Consider the following 20,203-nt stretch of genomic DNA (forward strand, 5'->3'; position numbering starts at 1 on the left):
TGGGGATTTCTCTTTTCTTTCCTGCCTTTCTCCATGTTTCTTTTTTATTTTTCTTTTTACTGGGAAGTTCTATCCCATTTCTATCCCCCACATTTTCAAAGGACCCCCCCTCATTCTACATGGTGACATTCTCTTTTTTATTTTATTATCCCAGTTAATCTTGGGGCTTTGGCACAATCTGAGACAGATGATGTTTATCCACTCATCATTTATAATGAATCTAACTCTGAAAAAGATTAGAACTAGACTCACAGTATGAGTTAGATATAACAGAACCACAAAGCAAGGATAACAATAAAAAAACATGTCATTAACACTAAGGAAGACCACCATACCAGAAAAATCTCTCCTAAGGTTTACTATTGCAATTGAACACAAAATTTAGCTTTGAGTGTCCTGGCCTCCAAGGCAAAAAGAGAAACATGCATTATAAAGCTCTCATTATCTTATTTAAAAAGGATCTTTCCTGACTTTAGCAAGTTCAGTCCAGGACTAGTACTCTTAGATCATTCTGGTGATCTGAATCTCCTGGGGAGTTTTTAAAAACAATGTATAACCAAGTCCAGGGTCACATTGAGGGAAATCATTGAACTGTGCTGAGAGCAGTCAGGTACTTTTGGAGTCACATGGTCACATCTGTAAACAATAGCATTCATTATATAAAAGTGGCCCCCTGGGTGAGGGGTGGGGGTGGAGTTTAGGAATCATGACTTTTTCCTATGTGAGTGGATCTTAGAGATCATATGGCTCAGTTTCCTCCTCCACAGACGAGGAACTGAAGCTTCTCAAGGTCCCATGACTCAGCCAGTGGCACACTGGTCTTTAGAGAAGCCATATAAGAATGGCTAAGCATGTGGACTTTGGATTCTGGCAGACTTGGGATCAAATCCCAGGTCTGCACCAATACCTGTGGTACCTTATAGTTACTGAATCTTGCAAAGCCTCAGTTTGCTCATCTGTAAAAAGGGATGATAATAATAATAACCTTCCAAGGTTGTTACTATAATTAAATGAAATAATATACATTTAAGCTTTTTGCACCGAGCCTGAAACATTGTAAGCCCTTGAGTAGATGCTATAAAATCCTGATAATGATGGTGGTGATGTAGATCATGATAATGGAAACAAAACGGAGTCAAAAATTAGGTTGCCTAATAACTACTGTAGCCCTTTTTCCACTTCCACCAGGATTCCTGTCTGGAATTACACTGACCTGAAGGACATTCCTTAAAACTGCACCATCCAGTAGGGTGGGCGCTAACCACATGTGACTATTTAAAGTTAAATTAATGAAAACTGAATAAAATTAGAATTTAGCTACTCAGTGGCACCAGCCACATTTCAGGGGTTCAGTAGCCACAGTGGCTTGTGGCTCTTGTATTAGACAGCACAGATTCAGAACATTTCCATCATAGCAGAAATTTCTATTGGAAACTGCCTTCATGGCTTTTTTCCCCCCCAACTTCCTCGTGGCAGTATGTTATTTCTTTCTGTATTTCAAAATATTATACTATTATTCTAAGCTAGAAGGGAAGGTTCTCTGGTCTCTTAACTCTACTGTGAGTATACTCGAGGCCCACAAAGCCTCAAGACACACAAGTCACATGGCTAGTTAGTGGCAGAGCCTGCTCCAAAACATGCTTCTAACTCAATGCATGAGTCATTCCGTGGAGGCCCGGGGAACCAGCTGTCTTAAGTCTGTGTTTTGATAAGTAGGGTTCTGATTGATCAGTGCTGGAGTATGAATTTAATCCATCCTGTCAGACTGCCAAATGCAGGGTAATGTGAGTTCAAGGGGTTTATTACAAGAGAACTAGAATATCATTTTCTCAAAGCCACAGCCCAGTGGCAAAGACACCAAGGGCATGTAGGGGGACCTCTAGACTACACCAGGCCTCACTTTATCTCCTCTTTTTTTGTGTGAAGGAAGAGATTCTGCATGGTGTTTTAATTGATCTGTTAATGGAATATTATTCAGCCAAGAGAAAAAGAAAGAAAATCCTGCCATTTGTGACAATGTGGATGGAACTTGAGGGCATTGTGCTAAGTGAAATAAGTCAGAAAGACAAATACTGTATGATCTCACTTATAAGTGGAATCTAAAAAAGCTGAACTCAAAGAAACAGAGAGTAGAATGGTGGTTGCCAGGGGCTGGGGGTGGGGGAATTGGGGAGATGTTGGTCAAAGGGTATAAAATTCCAGTTATAAGAGGAATAAATTCTCCAGATCTAATGTACAGCTTGGTGACTATAGCTAACTATATTGTATTACATACTCAAAAATTGCTAAGAGAGTAGATTTTAAATGTTCTCACCACAAAAACAAAATGGTAATTATGTGAGGTGATGGAGGTGTTAACTAACCCTACTGTGGTAATCATAAAATATGTGTATCAAAGCATCACACTGTACACTTAATAGTTACACTCTGGTATGTGTCAACTCTATCTCAATAAAGTTGAGGAAAAATAGTTAACATAAGCTAAAATTCCTTACAAGAGAACTTTTGCAAGCATAAAGACTTTGAGATATGTTTCTGTCTCCAAGAGTATCTATATTGTGATTTATTGGGTTAATTTTGACAAGCTCAAAACCATTGTCAGTAAAATTTCACAAGGTTGATGAACAAAATCAACTTCCTATGACATAGTTTACACCTTTAAATGAACAAACAATTCACTGTAACAAATATTTTAATAAATGTAGTTTCTGGGAACAAATACAATCTCAAGGTTAAAATTCATAGTCTTTAGAAGATAACTACTGAAAAGAAATGTTTCTGTCTTTTTTTGCTAAACAGAAAGAAACTCAAACCCATGGTGACACAGTAAAGGAAAAATAGAGATTTAATGTAAATGTTATGGGAACTGATATGAGTGTCACTTAGAATTAGATTTAGCTATCAGTGACAGAAAACTCAAATAGCAGGTGTTTACAGAAGATAGAAGCTTATTTCTCATATAAACTAAGTCTGGAATTAAAAATCCAGGGCAGATATGGCCACTTAACCAATCATCCTTCTATCTTTTTGCTCTGCTGTCATCACATGTGGTTTCCACCTCATGGTTCACTTTGGCTGCTTGAGCACCAGCCATTATGTCTACATTCTTGTCAGCAGAATGGAAAAAGACCAGAGAAAGTTGGGCCTCCTCTATTTAGGGACTTTCCTAAGAGTCTCACAAGAAACTTCTGCTTATATCTTTGTAAGAACCAGTCTCCTACCTGCAAGGGAGGCTGGAAAAGGTAAGCTGGGTAGTCCTGAGCCCAGCTGAAGATTGGGGGTTTTATTACTAAGGAAGAAGAGGACACATGTAAAGGGACCCAAGCAGTCTCAGCCTGAGTATAAAGAATTCTCCACTAACTTTCTAAACAAACAGTTGTGGTGAACCCATTGTTTTGCATTCTCAGAGGTAGTTTTGTCAACCCATTTTTTTAAAATTAATTAATTAATTTATTTATTTTTGGCTGAGTTGGGTCTTTGTTGCTGCGTGCAGGCTTTCTCTAGTTGCGTCAAGCGGGGGCTACTCTTCGTTGTGGTGCACGGGCTTCTCATTGCGGTGGCTTCTCTTGTTGCGGAGCACCGGCTCTAGGTGTGCGGGCTTCAGTAGTTGAGGCTCACGGGCTCTAGAGTGCAGGCTCAGTAATTGTGGCGCACGGGCTTAGTTGCTCTGCAGCATGTGGGATCTTCCCAGACCAGGGCTCGAACCCGTGTCCCCTGCATTGGCAGGCGGATTCTTAACCACTGCGCCACCAGGGAAGCCCTATCAACCCATTTTTGATGTTTCTTTTCAAATGTTTTTCTGATTTTGTGTTTTTCAACTGCAATTCTCAGGGAAAATTAAAGTATTAGGAGTGTACGGTTTTATTGCAGGAGTCACAGGGCCCTGTGTGGTTCTCCTCCTGTCTGTCTCCAGTGTTGCCTCCTACCTCTCCTACCTCCTACCTCCCTCCACCACTATCTCCCCTCCGTCTCAGCTCCAACCACATCCAGCCTGCGTACACTGTAGCCTCTGCCTGGAAATGGCAGGGTTACTGGCCCCAGCGCTGGGTCCACCTGCCTGCATGCGTATCCCAGTACTGCCGCTTATAACTGCTTGCCCTTAGACATGTTACATAACCTCTCTGTGCTTCCTTTCATTATCTGTAGAATGAAGATCATAACGGTACTTACGTTATGGTTCTAGTCATTATCTAATGAACCAATGAAAGAAAACCGCTCAGAACCATGCCTAGCATGTAATGAGCCCTCAATAATAGCTCCCTTTGTTGAGCATTTACTATGTGCTCAGCACCTTACAGGGATGCTCTCATTTAATATGCCCAACAACCCTGTGGGGTAGCCTTACTATTTCTCTCATTTTACGTATGAGGAAACTGGGGCACAGAGAAGTTCAGTAACCTGCCCAAGGTCCCACAGCAAATGATGGAGCCTGGGCTCAAACGTAGGGCCTTCTGTCTTCAGGCTGTGTGTCCGTTCCACCACACCAGCATTAGATTCAAAGGGGCAGTGGGTTTCTTTGTTAGGCCGTGCACTGCCTTTTGGAGACTTTTATAATAATCCTCTTGGAGGCAGGGGCAGGCTCAGATGACCCCGGGAGCCCATCTCTGGCTTTTGCCTCTCGGCCTTGATGTGGCCAGGCCCTGCCTTTTTAGGTTTCTTGAGCCTCTGCTGCTAGGATATGAGGCTGTGCAGCCTTTGCCACCTCCCGGATGTTTATCTTTTGTGCCCAAGGCTGCGAGGAAGGTTCTGCAGCAGCCTCAAACAGAGCCTATGGCTTCCCCACTTCTGAAGCCACGGCTCCCCTCCCAGGGCCATTTATATCCCCTCTAGGCCCCATCATCATTCTACACACTTGAGATCAGGTTCCCACCACAGAGGCCTCTGCACCCCTAAGCCAGGCTCGGCTGTGCTGTAGCCAACAGCCTACAGAGGAGAGGTGCAGGCTGGTCTCTGGGCCCTGCATGATGTGTGAGGAAGGGCTTCGGGCTTGCCAAGCATCCCTCAGCTCAGAGCTGGCATTCTCTAGACCTGAGAGTCTCGGCCTCAGGTAGTCATCAGAAACCCCTGCAGAGAATGGACTAGATGCAGGTAGATGCCAAGTGTAGTAGACCGAACAGTGGCCCCCAAAGAAAACAGGTCCTAATCCCCTGCAACCAATAGATGTTATTTTATAAAGAAAAAGGGTCTTTGCAGATGCAGTTCAGTCAAGGATCTTGACATGGGGAGATTATCCTGCATTATCTGGGTAGGCCCTAAAGCCAATCACAAGTGTCCTTATAAGAAAAGGGAGATTTGACGCACACAGACAAGGAAGAAGTGATATAAACACAGAGGCAGAGATTAGAGTAATGTAGCCACAAGCTAAGGAATGCTAGCAACCACCAAAAGCTGGAAGAGGCAAGGAATGGGCTCTCCCCTAGGTCCTCTGGAGGGAGCACAGCCCTGGGGACACCTTGATTTTGGACTTCTGGCCTCCAGCACTCTGCGAGAATAAATGTCTGTTGTTTTAAGCCACCAAGTTTGCGGTAGTTTGTTACAGCAGCAACAGGAAACTAACACACCCAGCAAATGGCAGGAACTCAGGACTGTGCATTTCAATCAGTTCCCCGGGTGATTTTGAGCTCCCCCTGCTGAAGATGGAAAACCCTACCTAATACTACCTAGACGGAGTACCTAGACTGAAATTCCAGGAGGACTGTGAATTCTTCCTCTCCATCAGTTTTGCTCCTCTCGTATTCAAATTGTGAGAGACGGGAGCATGCTGAGTGTTTAAATGCTGATGGGAAAGTCCAGAGAGGAAGTGGAGGTTGAGTTATGGGACCGCCGGGAGAGCAGTGATGGGGCCACGTGCCCAGGGAAGCGGGGTTGGGGGGGGGAGGGGGGGAGGAGTAGACCTTCCTCTCCAGGGTGGGAGGGAAGATGAAGGCTGGGGGATGTGCAGCTGTTTGTCCGCAGCAAGGAGACTGTTACTATTTTGTTACTATTTGTGTATCATTTTTGCTCTGCTTGCACCTCTGCGCTCCATTCACGGACCCCGCAGCCCTCTAAATCACCTTCTTCAGAATGTGTGACAGGAAAGCCAAAGAAGGCTGGGTGGTCAGTCATATGCACCTGCTGGCACTATTAGGGGAAATCACCTCCTCACTAGTACCCCTTGGCACTTGTCCCATTTCAGGGGATTTATATAATCACCCATTGGTGGGGTGGACTTCCACACAGCAAGGGACTTGTCCTTTGGTATAGCATGGCTTACCCTTCCCTAAAAGCATGGACCCTACCCTACCCATGATGCCTTTGTCTCAGTTCCCAAGGGATGTGTCTGCACACTTGGGATGCTGGGAAGTGGTCCTCTGTGTGATCCAGCCCCCAGGCTTCCTCCCTGCCCCTGCCAATTGTGCGTGATGCGGAAGTAGGTGGGATCATCGTAGAAAGAGGAGGCTGCATCACTGCAAATAATTAAGTCCCGTGGCACCCGTTGCAGGTGTGTATTAGGTAGGGTTTTCCAGAGAAACAGAACCACTAGGTTGTGTGTATGACTCAGGAAAGAGTCAACGTTGCAGCTCAGATCTGAAGGCAGTGAGCTGGCAGTTTCCCTGTTTTTCGGAGGAGACCAGTCTTTTTTTCTCTTCAGGCCTCTAATTGATTGGATGAGCCCTACCCACCTTATGGAGGACAAATTGCTTTACTCAAAGTCCACTGATTTAATTGTTAATCTCATCTAAAAAATACTTTCAACACCCAGCAACATCCGGACTACATATCTGGGTAATATATGTTTGACCATATATCTGGGTAGCTGTGGCCTAACCAAGTTGACACATAAAATTAACTATCACAAAGTGTATTTTTTAAGCATTTACATTCCCGGAATGATGCTAAACACTGTCATGAATACAAAACACCTATCAGACAATGGGATGGGAGCTTAGTTCAGAACAAGCTCCCTAAGACTGGGAGATGATGTTTCATAAGGTTACTGGAAAACTAAAGGAGAATCCTGGTGGGAGGGAGAACACACCTCCCCCGATCAAAGCTGAAATCACCAAACACTTGTTCTCCCAGCCTCCCCTACAGCTTGGTGCAGTCTTGTGACCTAGGTTCAGCCAATCCGACAGAGCCCCCAGGTTTAATCAGGAGATCCAGGTACAAACAAGCTCCTTCTTCCCTTCTGTTGTCTCCTGGGCCTCTCGCCCCTCTTGCAGCTCTCTCCCTCCTTGCCTCACCTTCTCCCCCTTAAACATGATAACCAAATTCACTGTCCCTGGTTTCTGGCTTGAGTCATAATACTTCCTAGGGCCTCGTTATTTAAATGTGGTCAATAGATTGGCAGCTGCATCATTGCCAGGGAGTTTGATAGAAATGCGGAGTCTCGGGCCCTACCCCAGACCCACTGAATCAGAATCTGCATTTTAAAAAGATTCCAGACTATTCATACGCACATTAATATTCGGGAAGCGCTGACCTAGCCCACACCGTTGGCTCCTCCTACTCCGGGCTGTCTGCAGGAACCACCCCCTCAGGCAAGCCCACCATACTTTGCACAGTTGGGCTGTCACTATAGTAACCAGCCATGGCCACCTCTGACCTCTGCCATCATCTTCCTAGCTTTGGTCTCACAACTACAGTGAGATTACAGCGACTATTGCTATAGAAACCAGCACTGGATATTGTCTACTATCAATGCTGCTGCTCGTCCTTCACTCCCCGTTTCTGTGAAATTATGAGCCTCCCAAACCACAGTCAAATATCTAAATTCCTCGCCAGCCTAAGAAAGACTCAACAAATAACAAACACGAAAAGTCGGAGCCACACAATTCATAAAGGAAAGGCATAGCAACTGCAGAGATTTGCTTTGATTTGAAAAGGGAAGACGGAAGCGTCGCTCTGTGTAGCAAGGCCTTTTCTTCCATCTGGCAGAGAGAAGGTTGACTGATGCTAAAAACAACGTTGGTGATGATCATGATGACAGCTACCGCTTATGAGCACTTTCCTGGTACCAGGCACCAGGCTACGTGTACCTCATCCCATCCAGTTCCTACAATAACCCTCTGTGTTAGTTTCCCATGGCTGCTGTAAGAAACTGCCACAGGGACTTCCCTGGCGGTCCAGCGGGTTAAGACTTCACCTTCCAATGCAGAGGGTGCGGGTTCAATCCCTGGTCGGGGAGCTAAGATCCCACATGCCTCGCGGCCAAAATACCAAAACATAAAACAGAAGCAATATTGTAACAAATTCAATAAAGACTTAAAAAAATTTTTTTTAATTAAAAAAAAAACCTGCCACAAACATGCAGGCTCAAGACAACACAAACTGATTATCTTACAGTCTGGGGGTCACAAGTATGAAATCAGTTTCACTAAGCTAAAGTAAAAGTGTCGGCAGGGCTGGTTCCTTCTGGAGGCTCCAGGGGAGAATCTATTTCCTTGCCTTTTCCAGCTTCTGGAGGCCACCTGTGTGCCTTGGCTCCTGGTTCCTTTCCTGCATTAGTCCAACTTCTTGCTTCTGTTGTCACATCTACTCCCTCCTTTGACCTTCTTGCCTCCCTCTTCTAACTTGGCTTGTGATTTCATTTGGGGCCCACCTGGATAATTCAAGACAGTCTTTCCTACTCAAAATCCTTAACTTAATCACATGTGCAAACTCTGTTTCATCAGGTAACATTGACAGGTTCTGGGGATTGGACATTTTGGGGGGCCATTACACACCCTCTGACATAGGTACTGTTATTATCCCCATTTTCCCGGTGAGAGAAGTGAGGCATGACTATCGGAATACAGTCGTCCGCCATACCCGTGGGGTCCACATCCACAGTTGGTTGAATCTGCAGATGCAGAACCTGCGAATACAGAGCACAACTGTACCATGCCATTTTACGTAAGGGACTTGAGCATTTTGGTACCCGTGGAGGTCCTGGAACCAATTCCCCATGGATACCAAGGGACAACTGTACTTTGTTCAAGGTCACACAGCTTGAAGGTGGAGCTGGAATCCAGCTCTTAGTCAGCCTGTCTCCAAAGCCCAAACTTCTGACTTCTGCATGGTACAGCTTTCAAATGGCTTTAACTCATCCACTGTTGTCACTAGGAAATGAACAGAAAACCATCACACTCCAAAGAGTGCGAGCGTCCAATAGCAGCTCCTCTACCACAGACTAAAACCTCAAGGGCAGGGCAAAATTTAAGTCAAACCACAGGCATATTAGTCTGCTGGGGCTTCCATAATAAAAAAGGCGGCTTGTACAAAAGAAATTTATTTTCTCACAGTGCTGGGGGCTGGAAGTTCAAGATCCAAGTGTCAGCAAGTTTGGTGTTTTCTGAGGCCTCTCTCCTTGGCTTACAGACTGCTGCCCTCTTGCTGCATCTTTTACATGGTTGCCCCTCTGTGTCTCTTTGTGTGTCCCAGTCTCCCTTCTTATAAGGACACCAATCACACTGAATTAGGGCCCACCCTAATGGCCTCATTTTAATACAGTTACATTCTGATGTTCTGGGGGTTAAGGCTTCAACATATGAATTTGGGATAGACACAGTTCCGCCCGTATCAACAAGTAATGCTTGGACCTCAGGAACAAGGCAGTTTAGGCATCCGAGATGAATTCCAGAGCCCTGTGAATGCCCTCATTCCCAGCTTTAACACTTGATTCACATTCTCCACCCCCATGTCGCCAACCTCACCTGCAGTGACCCTGTCAATACCCTGGCTTAGTCTCCTGTGGCTGCTGTGACAAATGGTCACAGACTTGGTGGGTTAAAACAACACGCATTTATTCTCATACAGTTCTAGAGGTCAGTAGTCCAAAGTCAGTTTCACCAGGCCAAAATCAAGGTGTCAGAAAGGCTGTTTTCTTCTGGAGGTTCTGAGGGAAGAATCCATTTCCTCATCTTTTCCAGCTTCTAAATCTGCATTCCTTGCATTCCTTGGCTTGTGGCCCCTTCTTTCATCTTCAACCCAACAGCAGAGCATCTTGCTTCCATATCACCTGTGTTGAATCTCCCTCTGTTTCCCTCTTATAAGGACCCCTGTGATTGCATTTAGGGCCTACCTGGATAATCCAGGCTAATCTTCTCAAGATCCTTAGCTGTACCACATCTGCAGACTTTCTTTTGCTATCAGTATTCATAGGGAATCGTCCAGATATCTTTGGGGGCCATTATCCAGCCAACCACAGTGATCCTTCCTCACACATGTCCTGGCCACCCCATCTGTCCTGGAGGGCTAACTAGGACATGATGTGTGTGAAAGCCCTTGGTTGAACTGTAAAGGTCTTTTCTGCCTCAGGGCCTTTGCACAGTCTGTTACCGCCACCTAGAACATCCATCTTTATACACGCACATTCACATATGGCCAATTCCTTCACATATTCAAGGTTTTGTCACCTCCTCAGAGAGGCCTTCCCACGAACCTACATCAACCCTGTTTATTCTCTATCCCAGCACCCTGGCACTGATCACAGTTTGTAATTGCTTTATTACTTGTTAGTTTATGGGTTTCTTATCTGTCTCCCTGTTAGACTGTTAGCTCTATGAGAACATAGGTGCATCCTGTTCTCCACTCCATCTCCAGCTCCTGGAAGCATGCCTGCAATATGGGTGTTCCCTAAAGGATTGTTGGATGAATAAGTGCTATTAATAGATGACATTTTATCAGTTACACACCCATGGCCAGGTTTGGGTTTTATCCTTGAAGGTTCTGCCTCTGAGTATGCCTGTGGCTCAATATTCCCCAAATCCAACCATCACCTCTTTTTGGAAGGGTCCTATTTTCTAATCTCTCCAAAGCTTTCTGTGCCCATCACTAGGACCTTCATGTGCTTCTTCCCATCCTCCCTGATCTGCACACTAGACTCACCCTAAGCCCCCAGGCAGCTGACTATTTCGATAGAATCGAAGAATTTTAGAGTAGGAAGGAATCAAACAGACCCAGGGTTGGCCAACTGTGACCCACCGTCTGATTTCGTGAATCAGGTTTTCTTGGAACACAGCCAGCTCTGTCATGTATGTGCTGTCTGTGCTTGCTCACTCACTGCCATGGCAGAGTTGAGTGCTTGCAACAGAAATTGTATGGCCCATAAAGCCTATTTACTACCTGGCCCTTTACAGAAAAGGTTTGCCAGCCAACCCCTGAAATAGACCCTCAGATCCAAACCCACCCACTTTACAGATGAAGACACTGAGAGCCAGAACTTTACAGACCAGAACCAGGGTCCTGCTGTGAGCTCTTGGCAGATTCAGGACTAGGATTCAGTTCCTCAGAATCCTGAACAAACCAGGCTCTCCCACATACCCCACCATCCTCTTTAGCACCCAGCCCTTCCCCCACGAGACTCCCTTTCCACTCTGGGTGGTCACCCTCATCACCAGCTCTCTCTTCAGCATTTCAGAAAGGCCCCACCCATGTATGTCCTTCTTGAATCTGGGCCCAACAACCTTCCTGAGCTGACTTGCTCTCTTGACCCTGCAAGAAACCCATCTAGGCTTTCTTTTCCCTTCTAGAACCTCTGGTCCCACTCCCACAAACCTTCTCTTCAAAAGCCTTAGCGACAATTATTTTTTTAGGGTTTACTTCTTTTTAATTTTTTATTGAAATATAGTTGATTTACAATGTTGTGCCAGTCCTAGGCTCACAGCCAAGTAATTCTTTTTCAGATTCCCTCCCTACTACAGTCTACTACAAGATATTGAGTAGAGTTCCCTGCTATACAGTAGGACCTTGTTGGTTATCTGTTTTATATATAGTAGTGTGTAATTTTAATCCTAACCCCCTAATTTATCCCTTCCCCCCTTTCCCCTTTGGTAATCATAAGTTTGTTTGCTATGTCTGTTAGTCTATTTCTGTTTTGTAAGTTCATTTGTATCTTTTTTTAGGTTTCACATATAAGTGATATCATATGATATTTGTCTTTGTCTGACTTATTTCATTCCGTATGATAATCTCTAGGTCCATCCATGTTGCTGCAAATTGCAATATTTCATTCTTTCTATGGCTGAGTAGTATTCCATTGTGTATATGTACCACATCTTCTTTATCCATTCATCTGTCAACAGACATTGAGGTTGTTTTCATGTCTTGACTATCATAAATAGTGCTGCTGTGAACATTGGGGTGCATGTATCTTTTCGAATTATAGTTTTCTCCGGATATATGCCCAGGAGTGGGATCGCTGGATCATATGGTAACTCTATTTTTAGTTTTTTAAGACCATAGCAACAATTTTAATGGCCACTGGCCTGTTGAATGGACTGTGTCTCCCCTCTGTTCACCTCAGGCCACCTGCTCAGGGGTTATTAAACCTGGCTTGCTCCCAAATTCCCAGAGGAGCTTGTTTAGAATACAGATGCCCAGGCCCCATCCCAGACCTGTTGAACCAAAACTCTGGGGGTCAAATTGAGGCCTTGGCAATTTTCACACCCCCCCTTCCTAACCTCCCCCAACCCCGTGATTCTGAGGTTGAATCCACTTCACTAAGCCATGAGCTTCTTGGGCTTCCTCTAGGTTTTAGTTACTACAGACAACTTCAGAACAAAGTCCGTAGCCAGTGGAACATTGTTGTCTTAAAAAATATATCAGGAGAATACAGTCTTTTTTCCCTCAGCGTTCTCCACCCTCTCCTTAACTCAAGACCCTAGCATTCTTTCCCATCTCCAACTCCTCCAAAAGAAACATCACAAATAATACTATTTTTCTTTCCTTCTGAGTAGCCAAGATAAGAAGATTTTTAGATGAGTTGCTGGCAAAGAATTCATGAGCTTATAAACTATTGAGGTCAGAGTGACAAAAAGAAGGCAATGATGAAAGGGAAAAATAGGTACATAGAAAATTCCAGAAGAGGCTGCAATCCTGGGGTTCAAGGTTTCTTACTCTGGTGCTCGCCGGCTGTCTTGGTAAAGGTGTTATTTTGAAGGCAGTAGAGCCTCTTTTTCTCCTCTTTGGTATTCATCAGAAGTTGGCTGTGTGCCCTGGGCCTCAGCATCTAACATGAAAGGCAGCTGCTGAAGGGCAGTCTGTGCTAGAGACACAGCGCCCCCAGGGACCGGGAGTTGTGGGCTATGCTTTGGGGGGCACTGAGCAAAGGAAAGGCAGACCAGGGCTTGGGGGTGCTGCCTCTGAAAATACAACCCAGAGGGGCATTCTCTGAGTACCCGGGGCTGGTTTTAGCAGTCATGGAGACATGGTGACAAAAATAAGTCCCCTCACCTGAGACTGTAGAATCCAATTCAATTTCAAGTCAGTGTGTTTATTGAGTGCCTGATTCAGTTTAGGTGATGGAGAGACTGAGAGAATTAGGATGACAGCCTAAGCAGCAGGCTGATCTGGGCAGAAATTCCCTGGGATCCTGCCCCACAGGTCCATGGGTCCAGAAACTCGATTTCATCTGTTTCACCCAGTAAGGAATTGATAAATCTTAGTCCATTTCATGAGCACATTATTTATTAAGTGCTCACAGCCTGCCAGGTACTGCCCTGGGAGTAGGGATGGGGCTGGATCGGTGAACCCAGCAGTTCCAGGTCCCTGCCCCATGGAGCTTACATTCTAATGCGGAATCTGCAAGGCCGGTGGGTAAGGCCACTGGGGTGAGGGCTACCATGGGAGGGGTCTATGCTGGGAGGAGTCCTCAGGAGAAATGTTGAGGGAGAGGTGGGATTCGAACTGTGGTTTGAAGGTTAAGTGGGGTGTGGCTTTTTAAAGGGCTGGAGGCCTTACAGGGGATTGAGCTGCATGAGCAGGAATGAAAATGGCATGCCATCAAAGGTCCAAGACCAGATCGGCTTCCCCTGGTGCTGGGAAGGAAGTTGGACAAGAGAACATGGATGGGTACCACATGGGGTTATAGCACATAGGCTATGTAGTCAAATGTCTTGGGTCTGACTCCCAGCTCTCGTACTTGCTAACCTTGTGATCCAGGGCGTGTTACTTAACCTCAATAAACTTCATTCTCCTGATCTAGAAAATGGGCATAATCATAACTAGCTTGTAGGTTGGTCCTAAGCATTTAGATGAGATCATGAATGGGATTAACTGAGATGAATGTAAAAGCTGTTTAATCTTAACATTGGATAAATAGGTTGCTTTCTAAGAAAACTGGAACCTGCCACCAAAACTGGGTGGGAAGCTGCATACTGGGAGGGGGTTGCTGCCTTGGGTAAATAAACCCTTTATTTACCAACCTTTTCTCCCTCCCGTGGCAGCCATGCTGGACTGAATGGCAGCACCGGGGCTAGGGTGAGGCAAGAGAGCTGCTAGAACATATTTAGTTGATCTGACACTCTTCAGTTTTGCACCCAGGCACCCCATGTGCCTCACCCTGGTCATAACCATGTTGAATGGTAGGACACCTGTTTGGTCTACACCATGCGTTTCTCAAAGTGTGGCCCTTGGTCTACCTAAATCAATATCATATGGGCTGCTTATTAAAATTATATTCGTGGACCCTATGCAATCAGCGTCGCTGGAGATAAGGCCAGGGAATCTGTATCCCCCACCACTCACACACTCACACACACACACTCACACACACTCAAAACCAGGTGATTCTCAGGCCCTATACCATACCTTAGAGCAGAAGTTCTTCGAGTTTGCCCCTCCAGCCCGGCAGCATCAGCATGGCCCCAGAACTCATTAGAAGGGCAAATTCTTGGCCACCTCCCCTGATCTACTGAGTCAGACCCTCTGGGGGTGGAGCCCAGAAATCTGCATTTTAACAAGCCCTCCGGAGAATTCTGATGCGCGTTAAGGTCACCTGGGGGATGTTTTAAGCGCTACCAATGTCCAGCCCCAGCCTAGATAAATTAAATCAGAATCCCTGGGATAGGACGCAGGTATCAGTATTTTCCAAAAGCTCCCCTGCCCTCAATCCTAATGTGAGGATGGAGTTTATAATAATCACCGGAAGAAATAAGAAGATGGCACAAATGCATTACACTTAGAAAGTTATAGTTCAGCCTTAAGCATTATCTCGGTGAATTCTGGCGGCGAGTTGGACCCCTGCTGTGATCCCTTTAGCCTGTGGGGAGCATGAGACTTCCCAAAGCTTCAGGGGTGTGGCCAAGGCCCCGAAGCGCCGCCCCTTCCTTCCCCGCAGTTTGCCGGCAGTTCTGGGCTGCCTGGTCAGGCTCTCCGGGAAGGCTCCCCGTTTCCAGACGCTAAAGCCTGCTGGCGGCTTGGTGCTTGGGCAGAGCTGAGGCCTGGGAGAGCTCCAGAAGGATGACAGGGAGCAGCTAGGGGTGGGAAGAGAGAGTTGGAGGACGATTCACGATTGGGCTCACCATGGGGAGCCCCAAGTCCTAAAAACCCCAGGAGTTGATTGGATTTTCTACTAAGCACCCAACTCTGTGCATGGTGCTTTAAGGGAGTCATCTCCTTTATGTTCACATGACCGCCGAGGAAGATTACACTCACAGAAGAGTCACATCGTGGCCTTTCAGTCACATTATCCCCGTTTTGCAGATGAGGAAACTGAGCCCCAAAGACTCAGGAGAGCCTGCCCCGAGGTCACCAGTGCGGTCCGGATGTCTCCAAAGGTTCTCCCACTTTGAATTGAGAGACAGGGTCTCCAGGGAAAAGGGGGTGGGGATAGGGAAGTGGGGGTGGGGGGTCGGCGATGAGCGGTGGGGGTGGGTCTGAGCCGGCGCTCCCACCGCGGCCCCCCTAACGCGTCTCGGTCCCTCCCCCGCCGCAGGCCCTTCCTCGTGCTGCCGCCACTGATGGAGTGGATCCGGGTGGCCGTGGCGCACGCCGGCCACCGCCGCAGCTTCTCCATGGACAGCGACGACGTCCGCCAGGCCGCCCGGCTGCTGCTGCCCGGCGTGGACTGCGAGCCGCGCCAGCTCAGGTAGGGCGGCGGGCGGGAGATCGGGGGCGGCGGGGCGCAGGGAGGGCGCCCTTCCCCGCACACCCAGCCCGCGTCCGGGTGCAGGGAGGGCGGCCGCAGCCCGTGGGGCTCGGGGCTGGTTGCGCCCGGGGCGGTGTGCGCCGGCAGCCTTGCCGGGGCTTCGCTGGTTTAAAGGACAGACGCCGGCTTAACAATGACCAGGTTCCTCGAGTTGCAGGGATGGAGGAGGACAAGGAGCAAGGCTCTGCGGGAATGCTCCTGATTCTTCGATTGCAAGATATCGGTGTGCCTTGATTCTATTCATATTCTTTCTTTTCTATTCTCTCTCCTTCACTCCCTCTCTTCTTCCTCCTTCCCTCTCTCTCCCTCCCTCTCCCCCTCCCTCCTTCTTCTTCCGTCTCTCCCTCTCTCCACTAGAAGTAAATTATTGTCTTCCCGTAGTTTTCTAGCAAAACCTTGCAGAGTAGAATTTCTGGCTGGATCAGAGCCCGCCTGTGCTTTTTCACTTGCACGGGGATGGAGCGACTCTCCCTCCATCTCTCACGCCTGCATCCAGGTCTCTCCTGCATCAGGGTGGGAATTATTCGCAGGCTGCTCAGGGACCCCATGCCGAGGGGCTCACATTTATCCAAAGTGAAAGAAAGGAAACAACTCGCTCAGTTGAGTCAAAACCTGGTTCTAAATGCAGAAAATACAGACACTCAGATGTAGGTGTGTGTGCACACGTGGGGTATTTTCTTGACTCCCTGCACTGTTGTCCAGGTCGTCATTGTCACCATTTTCAAATCCCCATTGCCCACCAGATGAGACACTGTCCTTCCTCTAAAGTTCATCTAGCCTGTGATGTGGCCAGGCTGCAGAGATGTCCACCCTTCCAGGATATGATTGGAGGTCTTCAAGGAAAGGGAGGGTTCGCAGTATGAAGTATAGCCCATTGAAGGCCCAGAGATGCCCCGCAGCCCAGGAACATGCAGGGGCCTGATGGAAGTCAGCAAGCATTTATTGAGTGCTTACCATAAGCTGAGCACTGTTCTAAGTGCTTTACACAGATTAATTAATCTTGAATATTCTCCAACCTGTATGAAGTGGGCATTATTATTATGCCCACTTTACAGGTAAGGAAACTGAGGCACAGATAGGTTAAGTTACATGCCCAAGGTCACAGGACTTGTAAGTGGTGGAGCCAGGATATGAATTCAGGCAGCCCAGACCCCCAGGCCCCCATAGTTCTAACCACTGAGTTGTACTTTCCTCAGGTTTCTGTCTAGACAGAATCTGTCTGTGCCACCATCCCTTACATCTTGTCACCTAGAATAACAGCAGGTCTCAGGGAGAGACACAAGGGAGCAGCCATTTATTGAACACCTACTATGTGCCAGTTAATAATTGCAACAAGAGATTTGCACTCATTACTTGTCTCCTTTGAGCCCCGAAGCAGCCTCCTGAGGTTAGTAGAAGCTTCCCATTTTAACAGATTGGGAAGCCGTTGCTGGGACAGCTTATAGGTGGAGATATCAGGGATGCGATCCTTGTAGCTCATATTCCAAAGCCCATCCTCGCCCACCAGACTCTCCTGCCTCCTGTTTCATGGGCATGGCTACGCTACCTGCAGGCTCACTCCCACTGCCCCTGCTCACCGTCCCCAGCTCCGACCTGAGATGACCTTCAGACTACAGCTCTCTTCCTTGCAGCAAACCTGAGACTGCTGGGTGGCAGGGAAAGTAAGATGCTTCCTTAGCTCTTGCCGACAAAGCACTTCTTGTTTGTCATGCTCTCAGGAAACCCCACAGCCTAAAGGTCAGGAGCCTGGGCTCCAGAGTCCTGTTGCCTGGATCCAAATCTCACCACCATGGCTAATTAGCTGTGCAACCTTGGACAAGCTCGTTAACCTCTCTGGACCTTTTTCCCCACCCATAACATGAACATAATAACAGCAGCTCCCTCGGAGATTGGTGCAAGCACAAAGCAGGGCCATGAACATGAAGGACCCACACAGACAATGCCTAAAAGGAAGTGAACATTACCCTAAACCTCTACTATCCCTGCAGTAATAATGGAGTCTCATACCTAGGTATTGCTTTATCTTTTTCTTTTAATTAATTAATTTATTTATTTATTTATTTATGGCTGTGTTGGGTCTTCGTTGCTGCGCGGGCTTTCTCTAGTTGCGGTGAGTGGGGGCTACTCTTCGTTGTGGTGTGCAGGCTCTCATTGTGGTGGCTTCTCCTGTTGCGGAGCACAGGCTCTAGGCGCGCGGGCTTCAGTAGTTGTGGCACGTGGGCTCAGTAGTTGTAGCACACGGACTTAGTTGCTCTGCGGCCTGTGGGATCTTCCCTGACCAGCGATCGAACCCATGTCCCCTACACTGGTAGGGGGATTCTTAACCACTGCGCCACCAGGGAAGTCCTGGTATTGCTTTATCTTAGCACTTTCTCATGTGAGCCTCAAAACAAACACTCTTGCTATCTGGGAAGGTAGTGCTTCCCCATTTTACAAAGGAAGAAATCAAGGCCAACAAGATTAGGTAACTCTTCCAACATCACACAGATACTAAGTCACAGAGTTAGGAGCCGAATATAACCAACTTTTCTGGTCCTCACCCTAGACCTAGAGTCAGCCCTCTTGGTGGATGCTGATAACGTTCTTCCAGACGCTTCTATTTCATATACTAATTCCATAGACTGAACAGGAGCTCCAAGGGCTGCTGTCATCTCTATGCTCTTTCCCCAACACAGAGCTTTTGCTACATGGTCTAGTGACCAGCTATGTGCCGTTCTGACAGTCACACCAAGGATTTCCATTTCAATGTCTGTCCAGTTTGAGGCATCAGCCCTACCATTCGGGATGTGATTGTGATCACCTGGCAGGCCAAGATGCACACAGTTAGAGCAGCGAAACCAAGGAAGTCAGTTCCACTTGAGTCTCTAGGCTATTTTTAGTGATTTACCTCTCAATTCTTGACTCATTTGTCTCCAGGATGATGATTTGTTTGTAGAAACTATACGAATTGATTGTTCCAGCCAAATTTTCATCGCTTGGAAATCATATTCCAAGAGAAAACTAAAGTATAGTGTTTCATTATAAATTTTCCTAAATCTTAAGTGTAAGACAAGTTCCATTAACTAGACCAAATTCAGTACATGATACAATGAGCCAGTTTTTTTTTTTGTTTTTTTTTTTAAAGAGTACCTATTTTTCAGTCTGGTCAACATACAGATACATCTATACATATATCTCCCAATCACATTTAGTGTGAAGTGAAGTGGGAATTACTGTCTCCAGTTTTCAGGGGATGGGATCAAAGAAGTCTTGTTCATTCATATAGCCAACAAATAGGTATTGGACGCCTACCTTGCACTAACAGTCTTCATGGTGTGCCATCCCCAACAATTCCGCAAGGCAGACTTTATTATCCCATTTTACAGATAGGAACACTGAGGCTAGTTGCGGTTATGGGACTTGTCCAACGTCACACAGCTACTGTGAGGCAGATGAGGTGTAGGATGGAGGACTTGGCAAGTGGACTTGTCTTTCTACCGTCCCAGACGTTCATCTTCAAAGTTGCCAGGCAGGCTCCTAGTTCTGACTCATTTGGAGCCGAACATACCTCTCTAAGTAATCAGCCTTAGAAAAGTGTGGGTAGTTTGGTGTTCTAACAGATGCGGGAACTTGGGACGTGGTGCTGGCGGCTGGAGTGTCAGTGACTATTAGCACATGTAATTACCTACCAGCTGGCTGAGGCTTCCTGGGGGGGAGGCAGCCTGGACACCAGCTGGGACAGAGCAAGCAGAGTCAAGGAGTTCCAGGTCTGACGCTAGTGCTGCATTGGTTTTCACAGTGGCCTTGGTCAGCCCTATGGGAGCTCTGCTTTTGTCTTTATTCTGCTACAGTAAAGCCTCACCATGGCTATCAGGTTTATACCAAAGGAACACCATTTAATGTAGCTGCAGATTGTAAGCTGACAGAGGTGACCGATTTATTCTTCCTTAATTAAAGTATCAGATCATTGAAACCTGGGAATTTGGGCCCTTTCTTTTCTTTTTCATGTCCTGTGGGAAGTGGGGGAGGAGGGAAGTAAGAATAAAGGAAAGAACAAATAATACATCCTGGAGCAGTTTGTACATTTTCTTATTAGGCTTTGTACATTTTCTTATTAATAATTGGTTTTGAAATGTTTCAGAAATACAAAGAGTGAATACTGTTGTTTTCCCCATATTTTTAAGGGGCAGTTTTTCTGCTCCAGAGTGAGGCTGTGTTAAAATAATGATAGTAAGGGGTGTTCTCAAATCCTATCTTAGCTGATAAACGGCACCTACCAACAAGAATTGGGGGTTGTTAGAACGATGAGCTCACTCCAGGAAATGGTTCATCTTT

The 20,203-nt window shown here is 46.6% G+C and overlaps 1 protein-coding gene across 3 annotated transcripts in view; it reads left to right on the forward strand.

Moving 5' to 3' along the window:
* BTBD11 (BTB domain containing 11) overlaps window positions 1-20,203 on the forward strand; it is a 305,437-nt gene that overhangs the window by 218,337 nt on the left and 66,897 nt on the right. For all 3 annotated transcript variants that reach the window (XM_036865462.1, XM_036865461.1, XM_036865463.1), the window contains exon 4: window positions 15,677-15,829. In XM_036865462.1, coding sequence (XP_036721357.1) covers window positions 15,677-15,829 — 153 coding nt within the window. The remainder of the gene's footprint in view (window positions 1-15,676; window positions 15,830-20,203) is intronic.

The sequence above is a fragment of the Balaenoptera musculus genome, chromosome 10 (assembly GCF_009873245.2).
Source record: "Balaenoptera musculus isolate JJ_BM4_2016_0621 chromosome 10, mBalMus1.pri.v3, whole genome shotgun sequence".
In the NCBI taxonomy this organism is placed as follows: Eukaryota; Metazoa; Chordata; class Mammalia; order Artiodactyla; family Balaenopteridae; genus Balaenoptera; species Balaenoptera musculus.